The sequence below is a fragment of the Equus quagga genome, chromosome 14, assembly GCF_021613505.1.
Source record: "Equus quagga isolate Etosha38 chromosome 14, UCLA_HA_Equagga_1.0, whole genome shotgun sequence".
Lineage (NCBI taxonomy): Eukaryota > Metazoa > Chordata > Mammalia > Perissodactyla > Equidae > Equus > Equus quagga.
This window is the reverse complement of record NC_060280.1, coordinates 25241969-25265756: the sequence shown is the minus strand read 5'-3', so window position 1 is coordinate 25265756 and position 23788 is coordinate 25241969. Positions and strand designations below refer to the sequence as shown.

General features: G+C 37.6%; 1 protein-coding gene across 1 annotated transcript; it reads right to left on the bottom strand.

Moving 5' to 3' along the window:
* Positions 1 to 19312: 19312 nt before the first annotated feature.
* On the bottom strand, positions 19313 to 20257 carry LOC124251806 (putative olfactory receptor 52P1). Its single transcript, XM_046684686.1, has one exon. It carries the CDS (start codon positions 20255 to 20257, stop codon positions 19313 to 19315), a length of 945 nt encoding a protein of 314 aa, XP_046540642.1.
* Positions 20258 to 23788: the final 3531 nt, after the last annotated feature.

The following is a 23788-nucleotide window of genomic DNA, read 5'->3' as shown; positions in this document are numbered from 1 at the left end:
CTAAATTTATATATGAAGGACTTGGTACAAAGTATGAAGGAAAGTAACCACTCAATATATAATAGCAAGTGCTTGTCAGAACCTGTAGAGAACCTCTGTGAAAAGAGAAATCAGTACTTCCTTCTTGAGGAAATGTAAAAGAAAAACAGAGAAATTTAGGAAACTTCCTGAAGAAAGAACTGATAACAATGTCATTAAAAGAATTTTCTAGATCTGAATGACTTCTCTATATATCCTCATCCATAAGATTGCACATCCATGTAAGGATTAACATATGATCACTATCACTATAGAAATGTGACATCCCAATCATATACAGATCTTTTTGGAGTCAATAAATTTCACTTATTTAAATTAACCTTGCCTCTCCAAATTTTATCCTGCTTTAAAGATTGTGGGTAGATGAGAAATGTATGAATGGGACCATCAATTTTCTGAAAGAGTTTAAGTTCAAAATAGCTTCTGTGAAAGCAGAAGTATATATTTTGTGCAATGTAGCTCTCTCTGATACTCAGATAAGAAAATATTCATTCCTGTTCTTGAAGTGGAAGAAGAGAGTGGGATAGGGAGTTTTTGAATGAAGACACGGTAAAGTGTAATTAACTGAGATGTGTCCATTCAGTTTTCTTCATATGAAATTTAGATGATGGCATTAGATTATCTCTGCATTTCTTCTATCTCTAAATGATATGAATCTGACTGACCTCTCATTTTACTGTTAAAGAAATCTGGGTACAGAGAAAGTAGTTGTCACGCCAAAGGACATTTTATTACTGAGAGATGCAGAATTAAGACGTTCTGATTCTCTGTCCTTTCTACTTTGCGTTAAAATTTACTGCAATTAGAGACTTTCAACCATACGCAGGTCCTGGTTCATGGAAAAGAAACTTACCTAGAACGATTGATCACTAGCTGGAATGTAAGGACAACGAACAGAACAGTTCTTTTCTGCCAGACTTTGGATTTTGGAAAGGTATTAATAACTAAGTTTCTTTCATCCTCTGCTGTTAGCTTTCGCTTTTCTTGGGCTCTCTTAGAATCTGAGCTGACCCCAGGATGATAATACAGACCTGGCCCCTGCAGAGGTCATTATACTTTGAGACGGAATAATAAAGAATTTGGCTAGCTTTGTCCCAGGTTCCTAGGAAGTATACTCTAAACCCTAGGTGTTTCCCGAATGATAATAGTGTCTTTTCTATTCATGGTGGACCCCTAGATAGTTTATGCTAATGAGATAACTCAAGAGGGGTCTGGTCATGCCAGAAAGCCCAAGCTTGTGAATAAAGGTTTAGGGCTTTAGCAACATGATATCAGTCAATCACCACGGATGGAAAAAGGGCTGGAGATTGAGTCACCTGGATAATGATTCTATCAATCAGGCCTACATAATCAAACAAGGAAACAAAAACTACAGACACTGAAGCTTGGGTGAGTTTCCCTGTTTGGCAACGGTCTGAATTGTCACACATTGATAAGCCGGGTGAAGAACACATATCTGAGGATGACAGAAGTTTTGAGTTTGGTCCCCTCCTAGACTTCGGTCTGTGCATCTTTCCCTTTGGCGGGCTCTGTTTTATGTCCTTTTGCAATATTAAAACTTTAATCATAAATATACCACTTACCTGAGTACTGAGTCATTCTAGCAAATTACTGAACTGGAGAGAGTTCATGGGGACCCCCAAATTCATAATCAGCTGGTTAGAAGTGAAAGTGGCATTGGAGTCCTATGACTGATTGTGACTGGTTTCTGAAGTCTAGGTCATATTTGGCAGCCTCGAAAGACTTTGCTCCTAACCTCAAGTTTGTCAAACTCTGCATAGAGACCCAGTCCTCCTTCGCAGGAAAAAGATAGCCTTTCCTAAGGACACATAGCAAAAAGGCACTCAGTTACCCAATGAGAAGTCTGAGAACCAGAAAATCTCAGTCATGGACCACTTTCAGACCATGATGGATCTTAGATCGTTAGGAGTGGGAGAAAAGAAGATTTGAAAACTGGAGAATTCTTAGACTAGAAAAGATGTAAGACATTTAGTCAAGTTTCTGGCCTACGAACAGAGTGATAGCTTATGGTAAAAAACCAGTAATTACACTCTCCAGTGTGCCATATCCTTCTTAACCTCTATTATTGTATCTGAATATACTCACTACAGAAAGTAATGTCGCTGGTACCTGTTTTGATTTATACATTATAAGCGTGGCCCCAGTTCATGTAACTTTGATATGAATTAAGGAAACAAAGAGTGTATTCTCAATATGAATAAGACAGTTTCCTAGAATACTTTGATACATTAATTTTTAATTGGAAAAGCAATGTAAGCAAAATAACATTTCTACAGTTTTACCAAGTAGGAAACAAAAGCCCAGAGTTTACAAATAATGCACCAGTACCATAGAAAGAGTGGCCAAGACACCAGAATTCTAATACAACTCTGCATGCTTACAAACTTCATGCTATTTCCATTATGACAACCTCAATCTTTTACTGTTACAGACGTTAATTTCATAGCCAAATGTAACTGACAAATAATTAGCAACATTTTAAGATTTCTCGAGATGATAAGTAAATGATGAAAAAATTGGATTTCGCATTTACATTTGATAAATTGTATTGTACCATTTTAGACAATACTTTAAAATATTTATTTTTTTATTTTATTTTTTTTCGAGGAAGATTAGCCCTGAGCTAACTGCTGCCAGTCCTCCTCTTTTTGCTGAGGAAGACTAGCCCTGAGATAACATCCGTGCCCATCTTCCTCTACTTTATATGTTGGACACCTACCACAGCATGGAATAATACTTTAAAATAATCATTATCATGTTTCTCTATTATTACTAAACATTTAGCACTGTTAATATTTTGAGTTTAATCATAGTGTTATCTGCTGACAAAGCCTGGCTCTGGTTTGTTCTTGCTCAAATGACCACCACAATAAAAAGACACATTTTTTTTTACCTTACTCCTAAATATTCTTCCTCCTAGGAAAGTTGTCATGATTGACCAAAGTCTAATGCTGAATGGGAGGAAACTGAGCATTCTTTGCTTATAGCTATCTGACTCCAAAGCCTGTCTCCATCAAACAGCTTTATCCAATGCTATTTAAATTTTAATTTGAAGTGTCTATAAACCTACTCTCGCTATATTTAATCAACAACTGCATTTCATCACTTATGAAAGAAAGTGTCCTTTTGTCCTTCATAGTAAATATCTATGACCTTATTTTTTTTCAATTTTATTTATTTGTTTTAATTGCAGTAACATTGGGTTATAACATTATATAGCTTTTGGATGTACATCATAATATATTTCGAATTCTGTATAGATTACATCATGTTCACCACCCAAAAACTAATTATAGTCCATCCCCTCACATGTGAGCCTCATCACCCCTTTTGCCCTCCCTCCTTCCCCCATGGAAACCACCAATCCATTCTCCATTGCTATGTGTTTGTTTGTTGTTGTTTTTATCTTCTACTTATGAGTGAGATCATACAGTATTTGACTTTGTCCCTCTGACTAATTTCACTCAGCATAATACTCTCAAGATCCATCCATGTTGTCACAAATGGCTGGATTTCATCATTTCTTATGGCTGAGTAGTATTCCATTGTGTTTAAATACCACATCTTCTTTATCCATTCGTCCCTTGATGGGCACCTAGGTTGCTTCCAAGTCTTGGCTACTGCATCAAATAGTTTTGCTTGCCATTACCTTAAATAGATAGTACAATATAGGGCTGTTTTTCAACATGGGTTTCTTAAGAAGGACCATATACCCTAAACTGTAAGTTATGATTTGTGATTAGATTTATACAATGTTTCTAAAACCAATGCTCATTTTTTAGTGTCAAGTCCCTTTGATGATAGATTGTATAGGTGTTATTATAAATTGATTTTAAGTAATCAGAATAAGGGAGACAGAACAAATAGAATAAAAAACGATAACAGTTTTTTATGATAATCATGATGATAATGTAACAGTCTATTCTTTGTAATTCTAAGGGTGAAGATTTAGTACTTCAGCACGTCTATTATGAGCCTTTTCAACAGCAGTGATTGCCAACATTTGCTGCTTTCTGGTTTCTCAGGCTTAGAAGCTTATCATCCTCACATTTCTGTCCTCTTTTGTATCATATACCTAATTGCCATTATGGGTAATAGTACCATATTGACAGTAATCTGGGTGGAACAATCACTTCATGAACCCATATACATTTTTCTTTCCATGCTGGTAGTCAGTGACCTGGGTCTCTGTGCCACCACCTTACCTACAATGTTTAAGCTTTACTTGTTCAATGTTCGTGAAATAGACTTTGATGCATGCCTTGCCCAGATGTCCTTTATCCACATCTTCTCCATGATAGAGTCAGGTATCCTACTGTCTATGGCTTTTGACCGCTATATAGCCATATCCAATCCTCGCAGATACACTGCCATCCTGAACAGTTCTACCATGTAAAAATTTCTGTAGGGTTTGTGTTCCAGGCCATCATTATCCTCATCCCAGCCCCTGTCCTCATTAAGCATCTCAAATTTTGTGAAGCCAATGTACTTTCCCATCCTTACTGTTTACACCCAGATATTATTAAGCTTTCCTGCTCTGACCACCATATTAACAGCTTCTTAGGACTCACTGTCATTATTATCACATTTGGAGTTGATTCTGTGCTTATCCTGTTCTCCTATGTGAAGATCCTGACAACAGTTGTGGGTATCGCCTCCCAGGAAGAATGAGTCAAGGCCCTTAACACCTGTGTCTCCCATACCTGTGCTGTGCTGCTGGTCTACGTCCCCATGCTGGGAGTGTCCATCATTCACCGCTTTGGGAAGCAGGCCCCACATTTGGTTCATGTCATCATGGGCTGTGTCTACTTGTTGGTGCCTCCTGTGCTCAACCCAGTTGTCTATTGCATCAAGACCCGTGAGATACACACTCATCTTCTGGATATTTTTAAGAAAATATCGGAAAAAGTATAATAATTATGATTTATATTTATCCTTTACTGATTTTGAGACCTACTTCTAAGATACAACATCTCTACTAAACAACAATAAATGAAGAGATATTCAGGCCAAGAAAAAGTATCTTCATCTGTTAAGTCTGCGTACAAATGACTCAAAAAACCTGGAAAGGAAAAAAGTTATGGTAAAAAGAATAATATCTAATACTATGTACTCTGTTCTACAGAATCAATAATACAAAAAGTCAATATTCTAACAGAACTCTTCTTGTACTAACAATCTGATTGTCAGCAAAGACACCCACAACTGATCAAATTCTACTCTGATTCTCCAAGAGCAGTGGTTAAAACTCACCCTTAATTTAATTAAATGTGAACTTACTTGTCATGTCTTTTTAGATGTGAAAAGTTCTCTCTGCACTTGACTGCAAGATCTCCACAGGAAGGAGACACTAAATCATTATCCAGTAAACTTAATATTTTTCAAATTGCTAGCATTCATTTGACAATGATTCATCTCTTACGACTAGACACATTAAAAACACTAGAGTAGAACAATGTGAATAAAATAGGCAAAATCACTACTTTATTAATGCTATATTAAATTGAATTCAGAAAATATCTTGGAATTAAGTGTCAATGGCAAAAGTTCCTTGCTCTTTTGCCCTGCTCTGAATGAACACGGTGTCCAGGGTCACCTCAGAAGCAACAAATACGTCTGAGTTGGTTTGTGGTCAAGGCCAAACTGTTCCCAGCGTCAAGCCTGTGATATCTGAGGTTCTTCCAGACACGCTGGCAATGCTCTCTTGCCATGATGGGAATATTACTTGACTTTTTACACAGTTCAGTACGGTCCTCACTTATTAAAAGGCTAGGCTATTTTAGATTACCTAGTCTCAAGGACACAGCTTGCTAGAATACACACCAGAGTTAGGAAAAAAGTAGCATTCTGCTAAGTGTTTACTATGCAACAGCAGCCTTGGAAAGTGCTTTGAATTAGTTACTTTCTTTAAATGTGACCCCCAAATTGTTATGGTTTATCATACCCAATCAAGAGTAGAGGCAATTAAGTCTCAGAGGACCATTCATTCTTAAGCATACAGCTTTGATTACCCGTTATGTTTCTCCATTACAAAGTTTATTCTTTTTACACAAAAGCATGTTGAAACTAAGAAGTTATTTTTTATTATACTGGATTAGTTTAAGTCAGTGCCCAAGCAAAGTATGCTTTTTCCTACATATCTACTTAAAAATAAAATTCTTCATACAATATTTATTAAAATATTTAGAAAACTAGAGTACAATTAATGTTTAATGAAACTGAAATTCAAATATGAAGATGTGAATTTTTTTTGAGATAATTAGTACATTAGGCAAATGAACATGTGGCGCATAATGCAACCATTTTTGAAACTCTTAAAATGTAATTTCACAAGTGTAGAAGCTCTGGATGTTTTATTCACTTCTGCATATTCAGTACTTGAAACAGTGCATGGCTGGATATGACACCAAAAGCAGAAGCAACAAAAGAAAAAATGAGTAAACTGAACTTACAATTAAAACAGTTGAGTATCAAATGACACTATCAAGTGAGTGAAAAGACAATCCACAGAACGAGAGAAAATATTTGCAGAGTATAGTTCATAGGAGTTTAGTATCCAGACTATATAAACAATTCCTGAAGCTTAACAACAACAAAACAATTTGCATATTAACAATAGGCAAATGATCTAAGAATGTAAAATGGTGCATCTGCTGTGGAAAACATTTGGCAGTCCTTCAAAAGTTTAAAAATAGAATTAATATACGATCCAGAAATTTCACTTCTAGTTATATATTCAAAGGAATTGAATGCAAGGACTGGAACAGATGCTTGTATGTCAATTTTCATGGCAGCATTATTCACAATAGCTAGAAGACAGACACAAACCAAGTGTCCATCAACAGATTAAAAATAAAGGTTATTTGGTATATACATACAACAGAAAATTATTCAATCATATAAATGAAGTTTTGATACATGCTACATCTTTGGATCTTTTAGACATTATGCTAAGTAAAATAAGCCAGACACAAAAAAACAAGTACTGTATGATTCCATTTATAGGAAGTACATAGAATAGACACATTTCATAGAGATGGAAAGTAGATTAGACGTTACAAAGGGGTGAGAGGGAGGGGGCATGGGGAGTTATTGCTTCAGGGCTACAGAAATTCTGTTTGGAGTAAGGACAGAATTTGGAAGTTGATAGTGATGATGTTGCACATTGTGTATGCAGTCATTTGCTGATGATGTGATCTTATATATAGAAAATCCTAAAGACTCAACAAAAAATGTGTTGGAACCAATAAAAGAATTCAGTAAAGTTGTAGGATACAAAATCAACATACAAAAATCAGTTGCATTTTTATACAGAAACAACAATATGTCTGAAAAAAAATAAAACTACCCCATTCACAATAGCATCAAAAATAATAAAATACTTAGGAATAAATTAACCAAGGAAGTGAAAGATCTGTATAAGAAAAACCATAAGACTTTGATGAAAGAAATTAAGGAAGACACAGCAAATGTAAAGCTATCTCATGTTCATAGATGGGAAGAATTAATATTACTAAAATGTATGCAATATCCAAGGCCATCAATAGATTCAAAGCAATTCTTATCAAAATTGCAATGACATTTTCCACAGAAATAGAAAAAAACAATCCTAAAATTTGTATGGAACCACAAAAGACCCCACATAGCCAAAGCAATGCTGAGAAAAAAAGAACAAAGCCAGAGGCATCACACTTCCCATTTCAAACTATACTAAAATGCTATAACAAATTAATTAAAACAGTATGGTATTGGCATAAAAATAGACACACAGACTAATGACACATCATAGAAAGCCCAGAAATAAACTCTCACATATATGGTCAATTGATATTTGACAAAGGAGCCAAGAACACTACATGGGGAAAGAAAAGTCTCTTCAATTAATGGTGTTGGGAAAACTGGATAACCACACGCAGAAAAATGAAATTGGTTATCTATCCATTCACAAAAATTAACTCAAAATTGATTAAAGACTTAAACATAAGACCTAGATACCATAAAACTTCCAGAAGAAAACATAGGAAAGAAAGCCCTTGACATGGGTCATGGTAATGACTTTTTGGATATGACACCAAAAGCACAAACAACAAAAGCAAAAATTAACATGTAAGACTACACCAAACTAAAAAGCTTCTGCACTTCAAAAAGTATCAATCAATAAATTAAAATGGCAACCTACAGAATGGGAGAAAATATTTGCAAACCATAAAGCAGGTAAAGGGTTAACATTCAAAATATATACCCATACAACTGAATGACAACAAAAAACATAAAACTAAACAAAGGGCTGAGGAACTGAATAGACAGTTTTCCAAATAAGACATCCAATTAGCCAACAGATACATGAAAAGATGCTCAACACCACAGATCATCAGGAAAATACAAATTAAAATGGCTTGAGATATCACCTCACACTTGTTAGAATGTCTATCATCAAGAAGGCAAGAGATAACAAATGTTGGCCAGGATGTAGAGAAAAGGGAAGTCATGTGCACCTTGTTGATGGAAACGCAAATTGGTTCAGCCACTATGGAAAACAGTATTGGGACTCCTCAAAAAATTAAAAATCCAACTATCATATGATCCAGAAATCCCCCTCCTGGATAAACATCTAAAGGAAATGAAAACAGGACATCAAAAAGATATCTGCACTCTCATGTTTATTGCAGCATTATTCACAATAGCCAAGATAGGGAAACAAACTGTTTGTCAATGGATGAATGGAAAAAGATGTGGTATATGTATATACACAATGGAATATTACTCAGCCATGAGAAAGAACGAAATTCTATCATTTGTTACAACATGGATAGACCTTGAGGAAATTAGGCTTAGTGAGATAAGCCGGAGAGAGAAAGACAGATACTGTATCATTTATATGTGGAATCTGAAAAAACTAACTCATAGAAAAAGAGTAGAATAGTCATTACCAGGGGTTGCTGGGGGTGGAGGGTGGGCAAACTGAGGAGATGTTGTTAAAGGGTACAAATTTGCAACTACAAGATGAATAAGTTCTAGAGATCTAATGCACAGCGCAGTGATTACAGTCAACAATATTGTATTACATACTTTTAAATTGCTAAGAGACTAGATCTTAAATGATCTCATCACAAAAAAAGGAATGTTAATTATGTCACATGACAGAGGTATTAGCTAAATCTATGGTGATGATCACATTGCAATATATAAATGTATCAAATCAACAGGTTGTATACCTTAAACTAACACAATGTTACAGGTAAATTAAATCAATTTGAAAAAAAAGGAAGGAAGAGATTTCCCTCCCCTCCCTTTTCTTTGAGCACACACATTAGAAAACTTGTAACGTTATGTTCTTTCTCCATCTCTTTGAAATTTTTGTGGATCTTTTTAAAAGCTAGATAAGTCATTCACCAGCTTTAGGACCCAGGAATGTCTATTTCAAGGACCAGGGAACCATCTCTTTGGGATGTAAACAACCAAGGAAGATAGTCAATAGTCAAGATAGTCCCCATCTCCCAATTTCTCCGGACCTGTGGGGGGGGGGGGGGGGGGGGGGGGGGAGCTGGAGACTAACATCAGCTGGCTCCTGAAGCCAAGCAGCAAAACTACCTCCTGTCATAAACATGTGAAGAGTTTATTTTTCCTTTGAATAAAGCCAAATGACTAACACAGATGGTCACCCCAATAATCAAGTGAATTTAGACTGAATTATCTGTGACAAACAGTGCTGTCAAGTCCTCTTACCTAAGGACTAGTTACTGTTTACCTTGAGAACATGTATGTAATGGGTTGTATCTGCTTGGCTATGTAAAAGGGGGAAATTTCTCTCTATCTGCAATCTTTCTATCTTAGTTGATTGGCTGTGATGCACATCACATTCTGCTTTAATGCTTATTCAATAAGAAAATTGTTTCCTTTCTCTTCCACCTTTGTGGAGAGGTTTCCTGGGTTGGAAGGAGATTTTATTTTTAACTATATTTCCCAAACACTGAGAAAATTCTGCAGCCTGAATCTTTCTCTTCTTGGTTCTATTTCATCCTGAGCTTGTGCTTATTCGAGTATGAGTAATGTAAAAACTTTTGCATAGCACTTTAAATTTCAATGATATTTCAACCATTATCTTCAAGGGTTTGAATGAGAGTCAGATAAGTATAAAACTTTTTAAAATATTATTACCACATAAAAAATAGGCTATGGAACATACTCCTACATTCAGTATGAGGAGGAGAAATTGGAATTTTCATGCCGTCTCCCCTTATCCATCAGTCTACTGTGCAATCCATATTTTCTCCTTCATCTAGTCCACAGAAATTTGGCAAATTTATTTTCAGCCTTCTATTCAGTGTTATGGGGAAAAATAAGGAGAAATCACTTTTATAAATATTTTTAAATTTTAGGCTTGTTTTAGATTTGCAGAAAAGTTGCAACAACAGTAGTTTCCATATAGTCATCACCTAGGTTTTCATATTGTTTCTTTCTCCCCAGTTCTATTGAGACCTAAATGATATACAGCACTGTATAAGTTTACGTTGTATAGCATAATGATTTGACTTACATAAATTATGAAATGATTACCACAGTAAGTTTAACTAACATTCACCATCTCATAAAGATACAAAAAAAAGGAGAAAACATTTTTTCCTTGTGAGAAGTACTCTTGGGGTTTACTCTCTTAACAACTTTCAAATATACTATACAGCAGTGTTAACTACAGTCACCATGTTATACATTACATCCCTTACTTACTTATCTTATAACAGGAAGTTTGTACCTTTTTCCCACCTTCAGCTAATGATCCAGTTTTCCTCCACCCAGACTCCTGACCAGTTAGCCTTTCACAACTTCCTAGGAGTCTATATATATTCTTACCTCAGGTCACTTCTTTTTTTTTTTTTTTTAAAGATTTTATTTTTTTCCTTTTTCACTCCAAAGCCCCCCAGTACATAGCTGTACATTCTTCGTTGTGGGTCCTTCTAGTTGTGGCATGTGGGACGCCGCCTCAGCGTGGTTTGATGAGCAATGCCATGTCCGCACCCAGGATTCCAACCAACGAAACACTGGGCTGCCTGCAGCAGAGCGCGCGAACTTAACCACTCGGCCACGGGGCCAGCCCCCTCAGGTCACTTCTTTTGTAACACAAAACAGATGATCAAGTACACCACTTGGAGCCATAAATATTGGGTGCATTTGCCTTTGCCAGAAGTTCCAAATATCAGGTAAATTTCCCCTCACTATTTCCCTTTACTGTAGCGTAAAGGTAGTCTATTTTAAGGTTGCACTGATATACTCAGTCGAGCTTTACTTGTTTCTTTTTCCTTCAGCTGGTCATTAGAAACCATCGTGCAGCAATAGGTGTGACTTGAAGGATAAGTGATGGTACCAGAGTGATAGGTGACATAGGGGCCTATGACACGGGCTTGTGGAGATTATTTGTGCCTTCTGGCCATGCTTGTAACTGATCCATGGTGAATGATTTCCATTTTACAATGAACTGTGATGGGCCACATGATTTTGTTGATCTGACAGAATATAGGTAATAATGGGCAGTCTGGCCCCCTAGTCACACTATACTCCATAGTCAGGTGCTCTGTACCTCTGTACATACCAGGGTTAAGTAAAATAACAAAAAAATGTTTCTTTGTTTCATGTTACAGTAACTCCTAGTTGAGTAAGGATTACTATATCTGTTCTTTTCCAGGTCAGCTTAGAAATTGCTTTAAATGAATCAGAAAATGGTGCCTATTTCCAAAATAGAGTACATGGGAAGGGAGATTCTTCTTGATGCAAATGACAAAATACCTTCTTAAGTCTCCCAACTCATTTTGTGATGGGGGAAACAAAAGAAAAACATCAGTAAAAGATTTCAAGAAGTAGGTAATGGAAAACATAGGGTGGAAACTTTGTTTCCTTACCACTAAAAATATACATATAAAGTAGAAAAACAGAACTAGGATCACAGCAAGAAATATCCGACCAGACCATCTGAAAACCCTTCTAACACATTCTCCACACTGTCACATTAAATAGCATGTTTAAACATGAATCTTTACTGACTCTCTTAAGAATCTTAAAATGCGTAAGTTTCTACAGTAGAACTCACTGAAACCTGGTAAATGCTGTTATCTAAAAGTCCAGCAATATAGAGGAAGAAGTTCCCAGGCTGGACTTAACGAGGAGGGCAAGGTTGTTTCTTGCAGATTGGAGAATTTTGCCTGTGGTAAATTTTGCCTCATATTCTAGGTCCTTGCTAGGCTGTGAACAGTAAGGGAAAGGCAATGAACAGAGTTGTACATCACAGGCCTCAGACATGCAGCTCCTGTAGCCCCACCACCTCTCCTCAGGCTGGCTTCAGAGAGGGCCAGATCCCTACTACAGGCAGAGCTGAGGGTGTGTGGGCACACTAGGAGCTGACTTGGAGGGGAACGTAGAACTGGCACTTACCTTCCTTGGCTCCTGTTTTCTGTCACCTGTTTTAGCCATGTTTAGTCTTTTGCATGTGCCTGGAACATACCAGTAGCATAACAATGTGTCATTATTTACCCCCAACATGAACACTGTAACTTTACCAAGAGTAAGTTTAACTGAAAGTCTTGGCAAGAAAGGGGCCAGCTTGGGGCAAGCCCCATGGCATAGTTGGTTAAGTCTTGTTCACTCATCCTGAGCAGCCTGGGTTTGAGAGGTCAGATCCCTAGTGCAGACTTACACCACTTATCAAAGCATGTTGTGGCCATGACCCACATACAAGATAGAGGAAGACGGGCACAGATGTTAGCTGAGGGCTAATCTTCCTCATCCAAAACAAAAAACAAGAAAGGGGACATCCCACAGCCTTTGGAAATACAAAGTCAGCCAGCAAATGGCTGTTTTTGGGGAAAACCTACCGTAGACCTCTAGAAAGAGATTGAAAGTTCATTCACTGACCCTCGTCCCTCCTGTGCCCCTCCTACCTTTACCTCAGATTACAGAAAATGTTGTAGGGGGGGAGAAGGGAACAATCTGGATGGTCCCGGCAGGAGAAAGGGTTCTAAGAAAGGTGCCCAGAAAGGGCAGTTTTAGGGGAGAGAGGTGGTTGAAGCAGACATGAAAGGGAAAGACAGAAGATAGTGGAGGGCCTGAGAGACGGGAGGGCAAGAGAGTGACAGCAGGGATGGGGCAGGGCTGGAGGAGGACAGCGGGCCAGAGCCTGAAAAGAGGAGGCTCAGGAGGGTGATAGTCCAGGGTTGGATCCAATGGTGGTGACAGATGTGGAGTGAGGGTGGGACAGGGTCACGCTGGTAAGATGGGAAAAGGTATGTTGGCCAAGAAGAGTCAGAGAGTGAACAGAAAAGACCCAATTTTTAGCTTCACCATGCCTCAGTGCCACACTCACTTGCCGGTAGTATCGCAGCCGCTCTGCCACTTCCACCGCCGCCATGGTTCTTGGCTGCCTCTAGCTCGCCTCCCCCATCTACCTCCCAGCACTTCCTGAAGTGCTAAGCGGTGGGGCCTCTCCCTGCCATCCTGCCGCACCTCCTCATTGGTGGGCAGGATCATTTCCTCTAGCCAATCACTCGCCCTAACACCTGACTCCACCCTTCGATCCAAGTCCTGGGGACATGCGATTGGTCAGAAGTGAAAGAGCTCTTCCCCCTCTGACCTTAGCAGGTTCTGTAGGCTGAGGCGGGGCAAAAGCGTCTGACTTGGATACTGTATATTGAGCACACGCGGAAGATCCAAATAACCGGGACCCCTTGGCTACAGGTGCATCAAGGGCTCGTGTGTTTTGTTTTTGTGGGGTTTTTAGTTTTAATGGTGTATAAATCTCTGCTGCGTACGGCATGGCTTTGCTCTCGAGCTCTAGAGGTCTATGATGTGATTCTCGTGTTCTAGTTAACCATAAATTCTACGTGGTATCTTTTCATCACTAATATTCTAATAGCGCGGAGACTGCCAGGTCGTCTGACCCAAAGTGGTGGGCTGTGTACTCTGCAGCCAAGACCTGCTTTCTTGCGTTGGATCAAAGTCAAAGCTGGAAGTCTTTCCTGTCACTTGATAAATGGTTTGGAGATGTAATTTTATTTTATTTATTTATTTGTTGATTTTTTGAGGAAGATTAGCCCTGAGCTAACATCTGCTACCAATCCTCCTCTTTTTGCTGAGGAAGACTGGCCCTGAGCTAAGATCCATGCCCATCTTCCTCCACTTTTTTATATGTGGGACACCTGCCACAGCATGGCTTGCCAAGCTATACCATGTCTGCACCCGGGATCCGAACCAGTGAACCCCGGGGCCACCGAAGCAGAATATGCGCACTTAACTGCTGTGCCACTGGGGTGACCCCTGGAGGTGTAATTTCAAATACTACATACGTTGTCTCTAGTAGAGAGAAAGGTATACTATACCACAAGTTGCGCTTCATTTTTGTGGTGGGAGATATGAGATGCACACATCCTTTATTTTGTAACATGTCTGGACCAACAGCCTCTTTAAAATTTTGCTGATGCAAGAGGCCACTTCTCTTTCATAAGGTTGATTTCCTACCCTTTGGGGCATACGTGGCTTACAAAGGCCTCCAACAAACTTTCCACTTATGGCTCAACTAGTCTCATTAAGGGAACCAATAGGATGTTCTCCAGAATATATGGATTTCCTGGGGTCTTTTGACCTATATGTGGACACTTGGAAAATTAACAATGTCCTAGGCATGACTGTATTTATATACCATTTTTATTGTTGTTGTGTTGTTCCATGTGAGTGTGAACTGTTTATGAACTTTCTTCATGATAGAATTGGAAAATAATGCGTCTACCAGATCAATGTCCGCGTCATGTACCTGAGGAATCTAGCTAGCAAAAAAACTAGCACAGCAGCTGCAATTGGTGCCATCAGTTGGTTGTTTTTCAGTAGTCTGCTAACCCATTGTTCACCTCCATGGTTTGCTTAAATAGAGACAAAACATTTAGCTACATTAGACTTGTGTAGGGGACAGATTGATGAATTAAGTGAGAATATAAAAGGGGTGATCACCTTTGCAGCCTTTGGATTTTTAGCGGTTGTTTTGCACTCTACCAATCCCAGCAAGAAGCAATATTGTTTTTATTTACTATATGGAGGGCAGAGACAATTGGAAAGTCTCCCACTTAGCCTTCTCTTCTAAAATGCTCTTACCCTCTGGCCAAGAAATGAATGTGGAGTGTCTGCTAAATGCTATGTAGGTACTTTACAGTATACTTTTGGGAAGCAGATAAATTATTGTTGGATTTTGTTAAACCATTGTAAATCAAAGTTGAAACAGAACTCCATTTTAACCTCTCCCCCATTTTAACTCATTATAATAAGAGGATATCATGATACTTTGGGTTTCTGGTATTATGTCAATTTAGAACACAAGTCCAAATGTCTTTGTAGAAGGACTGGGAGATTAACTTCCAAATATACTTACAATGCTGTTGCAGTATTCTTCCTCTTGGGGAGAAGATTTCTCCTTTAGTCAGGGAATTCTGGATCTGAAAACTTGTCTCAAGTTGGAAACTGTGCAAAGTATCATGACTTTTCTATTGAGGTAGCTGCCCTCAACCTCCTGATGACCTACCTTTGGTCTTTTTTTATTTGTATATATTGAGAAATACGTTTGTTGGCTGACATTTGTCTGGGCCCCTAGAAATGCCATATTCTATTAACCGTGTCATCTCTCTCTGTTCATCAGGCCTCTTGGCCGCTACTCTGGCCTTGACATTCATTACAAAAAGTCTTCTCACCTTTTCTCAGATGATTAAGTATTGTCACTCTATTCTGATTATTTTTGTGCCTTGTACTTCCCAATTCTATAACAGTACCTGCTACCTTTAGCCTAGGCTATGGAGGCCAGTCACCACCAGACTTCTCAATGGTGCTGGCACCTCTCTCATCAGGGCATTCCTTCTGGCTTCACTTAATAAAATGTCTTCTAGTGCCTTCCATGGAACATCGTTGGCTAGTGGTTTATTGGCATTTCATAATCTGTCCGTTCCATCATATCCAGCTCTCTGAGCATTTTGATAAATTCGTTGTATGATGTGAGAGGGCATTTCTAGCATTTTTATTTCACTTAGCGTGAATCCTCAGTTTACAAGCTTCAAAGAGTCAAACTAGACACATATTAGAATCACCTCCCAAAGTTCTTGCAAAATAGTTAAATCTTGTCATAAGGGATTGATCCCATATCAATAAACTTTTCCCATCTGACTTTCAATTCACTCCCACCATTGCTGTTGTCATCATTTTGTTTTCTAAACTGAGCTTTCAAAATTTTCAGGTGTGCCAACTCAGATGTCTCCCTTCTATGTCTCAGTGTCCCACTCTTTCCCAAGCGGGACCCTGAACGTGGCTAGAAGACTTACGAGGTTTGAGAATTTCACCTTTCTTGGAGCTTTACTACTAAGTCTTCTCCGCTCTCCAAATGTGACAGCTGATCATCAAGTACATTCTTCCAAGGAGATCCTCTGTCTTTTGAGCTATACCTTACATTAGTGGTTAATAATGGTCTCATTTCATTGTCTTTCTTAATTGTGTCAGTGGTCCCCAGCATGGTCGTAGAATTCTATGGTCTTGAGAATATGGGTACTGTTTTTGGTTTGTGAAGCCTTCTCCAAATGCATCTGTTATAATTTTCTCCTTTGTCCATTTTGTTCCAAACACACTGCTTTTCTAACTGTCCTTAAATAACCTGAGCTTTTATTTACCTACAAGATTTTTTTTTTTACTTACTCTGTCCTATGCATGGACTTTTCTTTCCCCAGCTTTTCAAAAAATGCTTTTATTATATTTCAGATCTCTACTCAGAGATAATATGATCACACTGTCTAAAGTAGCCCCCATCCTCTGTTCTCTCAGACTCCCTCATCCATTTTTAAATCACATTTTAAGAATGTGAAATTACTTGCTCAATTAATATGTTACTTTATTTTATACCACTTCCCAAATGCCCCCTCCCCACTAGATACACATTATATGAAGCAAGGGACTTATCAAACTTGTTTGTTACTGCATCCTTGGCACCTTGTGTCATGCCTGGGCCATAATAGAATTCTAGTACACATTAATTGATTGAGTCTTTTTTTAATTAAGCAGCTGGCTGAGCTATTGTGTGATTAGTAGCCTAGGTTCCTTACTACTTCAGAATATGGGTTGTCATTGGTCTAGAAATAATTGAAAATACTTCTTCACTATTAACTAAAATTTACATGCACAAAAAGTCTTTACCTATGAGAGTGGGACCATTAGCCAAAGGCATCACTTTTATCTTAACTAGGCCGGTGTAGACTCCGTATATACATAACTATGAAGATGATTCTCAGAACTCATCAATCTGGCTTAACTAATTAGATTCTTTTTTCTTTCTTAAATCTTTCTCTTTTCTATGTTCACTGACAGATCTTCATTATTTATCATCAGAATGAATGAAAATAGACATTTGACCTAAATGGTCAAATTTTTTTCATTTTACCCATCCAGATTCCAATTTAAACACCACCATTGTTGTTGTCGTCATTTTGTGGCTGCTGGATAATTCTTTAAATTCCAGGCTTTAACTTTCCAAGTTTCTGATAAAAGAACCCCAAAAGAACAAAATCAGATGTAGGAAATTATTTTTAAATTGTGAAATTTATTTTCTCAAGTTGCTACTATCAATATATTCATTTTGCCATTCAGGAAACTTAGGAAAAGATAACATAACTTGATGAGGATAAACACAGCTAGTCAGTGATTGCTTTGGGATTCAAAACTGAGCAGTAAGGCTTGACAGCCAGTTGTCTTAAACATTACATTTTATTGCCTCTCTTAGAATTTTAGACATGTAAGTATATTCCATCTTAACTAGGGCAATGTGAAATAGAAGACTATAAAATAAGTTTAGGCTATCAGAAATATGAGCACACAGTTAACACTTTCCTTTCAAGGGAGAATGTGTGAAATCATATGGCAGTCAGCAAAAAAGGGGTCATGTAGTACCTAACACCTGACAACCCACGTGTCCAGAAAGAAGAAATAAAAAATTCAAAGGAAAAAGTGACATGATACTGTATAACTACATATTGAGAGAGATACTGTAGCGGTAGAAGAGATTGGTAAAATTTGCTGCTATGGCCTAATGACAAAACTATATTGGTCTGGAAATAGTGTAGATCTTAAAGAAACCAATCATTGTATTATATATCAAATATGACTTATCCTATACAATATTCCATACAAATAAGAGTCACTGAACTTCCAAAAAAGAAAGAAAGGGCAATGTCACAGTCAAGAGTTGTTAGAAAGATGAATTATAAGGAAATACCAGAACAGAATGTTTTTCTCTTTTATAATATAGATTGGGAGAAGGTAGAATTAGAGTATGAAAGTCATCAGAAAATGAGAGTGGAAGCTGTAGATACTTTCAAAGAATCAACTGAATCAACTTGAACCACACTGAGGAAACAGAAAAAGGAAAAATGGTAGGATAATTGTGGATGTCATTAAGTCTTCTGGAGAAGTGTTCATGGGAATAGATATTATATAGAAACTTTAAGATAATGTTAGCTAGACAGAATAAAATAAGACTATGTCACGAAAAATTGCAGGAAGGCCATTGGAAAGCATATCATGATGATTTGCTCAACTATCTATTCAGAGAACATTTTGCTAGAACCATCTCAATTTCCAGGTTACAAATTGAAAATTCTTTCAGTCTTAGCGTGCAGAAGATATAAACAATCCCACTAATTGAGACCTGAAAATGCACTGCACTCTAGTGAAAGTCAGAGAAAATGAGTCAATAAAACCACTGCTAGGCCAGCCCCAGTGGCCTAGTGATCGAGTTCAGTGTGCTCTATTTTGGGGGCCTGGATTCATTTCCTGGGTGCAGACCTACACCACTCATCTATCAGTGGCCACATTGTGATGGTGGCTCATATGCAAAAAGAGGAAGATTTGCAGCATATGCTGACTCAGGACGAATCTTCCTCAGGAAAAAAGAATCTCTGATTAAGCTGATAAGACTGAACCACAGAATAGTCTTCTGGAAGTAAACATAATGAATAAGATCACATAACAGTAAAGATATTTTATCATCAAGCAAATATATTAAGAATAAATCACCTAAGTCAGCCATCTCCCTAGCAAGTTTCTGGAGAAGAACAAAATCTAATCAATGCTAATTAATATTTTAAATATTACAAATAGAAGATGTAGGGATTTAGGCTTCTAGAAAAAGGGTTAATGTCTTTTTCCCCCCATAAGTCATAAAAACTCGTTAAGTGAAGAGTTGTTTGTTTTAGAATTTGTGAGATGTCAAAACTTGGAGGAATCGTTCTCTGATCCTCTTAGTTCTTACGCCATAGATCATTGGGTTCACCATGGGTGGAACAAGGAGGTAGATGTTAGCCACGAAGATATGAATATGAGGAGCCACATGGTGCCCAAACCTGTGAATGAGGAAGGAGAAAAAGGCTGGAGTATAAGCCACTAAGATCACACACACATGGGATCCACAAGTGCCCAAGGTCTTGAGTTGAGCAGCCTTGGATGGAAGACGGAAGACAGTATAGAGGATGACAACGTAAGAACATAAGATTAATATGAAATCTATACCTCCAGTAAGGAAGGCAGCAGTCAGGCTGTATATTCTGTAGGTCCTTGTCTCCGAACAAGCAAGCTTGATCAGAGCCATAAATTCACAGTAAGTGTGAGGGATGACATTAGTTCTGCAGTAAGGAAGCCAGCAAAGCATGAAGGGTTGAGGACTGAAGAGCAAAGCCCCACGGAAGACAACAGCCAGCCCCAAGTTCTTGATGACTCTATGTGTCAGGATAGTAGAATGTCTCAGAGGATTGCAGATTGCCACATATCGGTCAAAGGCCATGGCCAAGATAAACCCTGAGGCCATGCTGCAGAGGGAATGAATGAGAAACACTTGTACAAGGCAGGCTTCAAAATAGATCTCCCTGTCATGGAACCAAAAATTGCTGAGGATTTTGGGCATAGCAGTAGTGGAGATGATCAAGTCAGCCACAATGAGCATGCAAAGGAAGAAGTACATGGGCTCATGCAGGTTGGAATCTGTTCTGATAATAAATAAAATCGAGAAATTTCCCAGGAGAGCACTCAAGTAGATGAGGCAGAAGGGCACTGATAGCCAAGAGTGGATGGCCTCCATCCCTGGAATGCCAAGGAGAACAAATGTACTGGGATGAAGATTGGTATCATTTGACAAAGACATGATGAAAACTACTGGCTGCTTTCAGTTGTGCAGTGGTGTAGATTCTTTTATACCCATTTGTCCATTTCTTTACTGATGCCTTTATCTACTGATTTATATAAAATGTTCAGCAATTTTTTACACCCTAAGGATACAATGATACATAGGACCCATCCCTAAATTTAGATATTAATATTCTAATAGGGGAGAAACTGATGCAAACCAGTGATTAAATTCCCAAGAGATTAATGCAGTAAAAGTTATATGAATAAACAGTTTTATGACTTTCATGACTCAATATGTAGGGAGATTTATTCCACTTGTATGAGTCAAAGGATTCACAGATAATCTTGGTTCTGAAGCATTCTGGACCTTTAAAATAAAGAGAATATTATAACTTAAATAAAGTTCGCAATCAGAAGACATCAGTGTCTGATGTCTGAGAAAGTTAAGGAATTTTGGGGGTTTGTATGTGGGAGAAGTTGGAATACTTATTTGAGAAATAAGCTTTTGTCTGTGACTGCCTTCTTGTGTTATAAAACACATAGGTGAGGCCCTCATGATATACTGTTAATTGATGAGAGAAAGTTCCCATTTATTATATGTTACTCTGGTAGCCTAAAAAATATCCTTTATACGTGTCTCTGCATGGTGTAAAGTCTGAAACATTACAAGCTCATCTGTTAGCAGAGATAGGGAGTCGCACATTAAGGGAAATAGAAACAAAATATTGCTTCTTTATAGCAATCTTTGGAAAAAATGTTTTATAACAAATGAGCATTGTTTTTCCTTGTTAAAAAAGTAGTGCTTTAGTATTTTCTCACTAATTCTAATATGTTTTGTTTCATTTTCACTCATTTCAAACTACTTTCTAGTGTTTCTTTTAATTTCTTTGATCCATAGGCTATTTAGTAATATGTTAATATTTTTCAAATATTTGGGGGATTTTCAAAGAAAATTGCAATTGTATTTGAATGACCCTTGAAGAACTCTACATTTAATTGTCTCACCTAAGTATCACATTTATCTTTTGAGTATTTTTAAAATATATTAAAATGGTAATGAAATTGTAGAATGAAGAGAACAGATGATTCTTTCCTAAATTTCACTTGAATGTCCACTATGCCACACCGAATTAGCATGTATGGATAAATAATTCTAATGGCACATATTTTAGATGATTTTTCCAAGAAATGAGAGCTATAAAAGTGAAAGCTGAAAATTTATTTTGAATAATAGCTTTACTTCAGCAGATCAAATAGAAGTTTATGAACTAGATATTTGTAGGCAAAGGGTAGGTAAAGCACACTCACAATTATGCAATTTGATTTGCTTTTTAGAACAACTCTTCTATTAATGATTAAGTCAAGCTCAAAGGAATACCCCCTTATAAAATTATAAAATATGAGAACATATGCCATTTGTGTGGCATAATTCTAATTCAAACTTTGCAGTAAATTTACAGACTGCTTTGCTTTTATTATATGAATGATAAAGAGAAAATCAACAAAGAAACTTTGAATTTAGAATTTTAAAATAACACCAACAATAATCCCTAGAAAAATAGAAGACAGGAAGTGATGAAAATAAGAAAAAAGTGGGATTTAGCAGAATAGTAAAAAAATAAGAGGATGCCATTTAAAAGAGGACAAAACCTAAGAAAATTCTACCAAATTAAAGAAAAACAATAGAGATAAACTAAGCAAATTTAGAAATGCAAAATAGCAAACAGTGTACTTACAAAGGAATTTTGCATACGTTGCACATTGAGGGATTAACTGGCCCATACAATAGGCCCATTAACTCTTCTGCCAAGAGGACAACCTTTTGTGCAGAGACACTTTTTACAAGTTCGTCAGCACCTGGGCTCACTGTTCTTTGATCTTCACTTTCTTCTGGAGACTTAGTGACTAAGGCCTGAATTAGAAATTTAGATGGCCTTAGAGTTTTTTGCAGTATAGTGTAGCAAAGTGAAGGAGTCAGACAGCTTGAATCCTATTTGGGACACCATCCTTTAGTCTATTTCCCCAGAAGACACATGGACACAATACTTGCCTGGAATTTCCTTCTCTTTGTCCCATTGCCACTACAGGAACTGACTTTTCTTCAGTAGGTCACAAAGCTCCTGCTTCTCACTTCAGCAACAATGATACATACTTCAGACATGACATGTGCAGGTAGCATTCCTGAGTGTGCAGAAGTGGAAAGGAGAGTAAGCTCATGTAATCCCTCTCCTTCCAGGTGCTTCTTTCTGTACTTCAGCCTAGAACACTTCACTCTCAGTTCCTTGATAAATATCTTAACCTGGGTTATCCTTGGGTCTTTTGTACATATCAAATGCTGACGTGTATACTTTGCCCTAGGATTTGACTAAACAGGGGGTCAAAGGGTTGTTACTTTTATGTCTCCTCTTTTCACTGGCATTAGTTATTCTTAGAAAACCTCAATGGGTCGCATGCATTTCCTGGAGACAAGATCAGATGGGAAGACTATAAAGCTACTAGGAAAAGGGAAAATCCTAAAGAGAAGTAAGATCTGGTGGTTTAAGAAATATCACAGTTGATTCAGATCATGAATTGATAGAAATAAGAAGGATGTAATAAAAAAGATTTTATACATCTTGTCAATTTGGTGAGGTGGTTCCTTTATAGAAGATAGTAATCATTACCCCATCATTTCCTCACCGCCTGCTACCCTAGAGCACTCATTTTAATCTTCCAATGTCATTCTATTTTTTCATCCCTTTGGCCTTGATGAAGTATCCAGGGCCTCCTCCTCTGTATCTTTGGTGGTGAAGGGAGATATTCAGGAGATTCTGTTATCCTTGACCTCACCTGTCCTATATCACCAGAAGCTTCTGGCCTGTCTTTATTATAACCAGCTAACCTCAACTATATTAATAGTTCTAGAATGAAGTCTCCCAGGAGCCAAGAAAGTGGCCCGGGTGTGCATGGGTTCCCTGTGGAGCCCAGCGTATGCCAGAGCAGAGGCTCTTTGGCAGAAGATAACACCAAACTCCTCAGAGTTGTTCTCCCACTGTTTTTATTAACAATCCAAGGACAGGGGAAGAAAACAGATAATTTCTTTAATGGAATCTGTCTCATTATAAAACTCTTTTCAATGGGGACATACTGGTTGGCCAAAACCACTTAGTCAACAGATACACTTCTTACACTAAAATCTTTCGAATTTATAACCACATTGGTTTTCCATAATGATTTTTGACTTGGTTAAGTATACATAATTCCCAATTTCCTAGAAAATATAGTGCAACAAAGACCTTTCTCTTAATGCTACACTTTTCATAATTATAACTTTAATGGTCACAAAAGGTACCGTTAATTTTATATTCCATAATTCACTTAAGACTTCTCCGGTTCCCTGGATATATGTGTGATTTTCATTGCTCCATTGATTAGAAAAAGTATAAATGTCCATTCTATATGCATAATAATATTTTAGAATTAAAGAGAAAAATACATAAAACTATGCACACCTACTGTTCTGAACATTACCCTGCAAAGAAGCTTTATGATCCCTTACTATTCCACC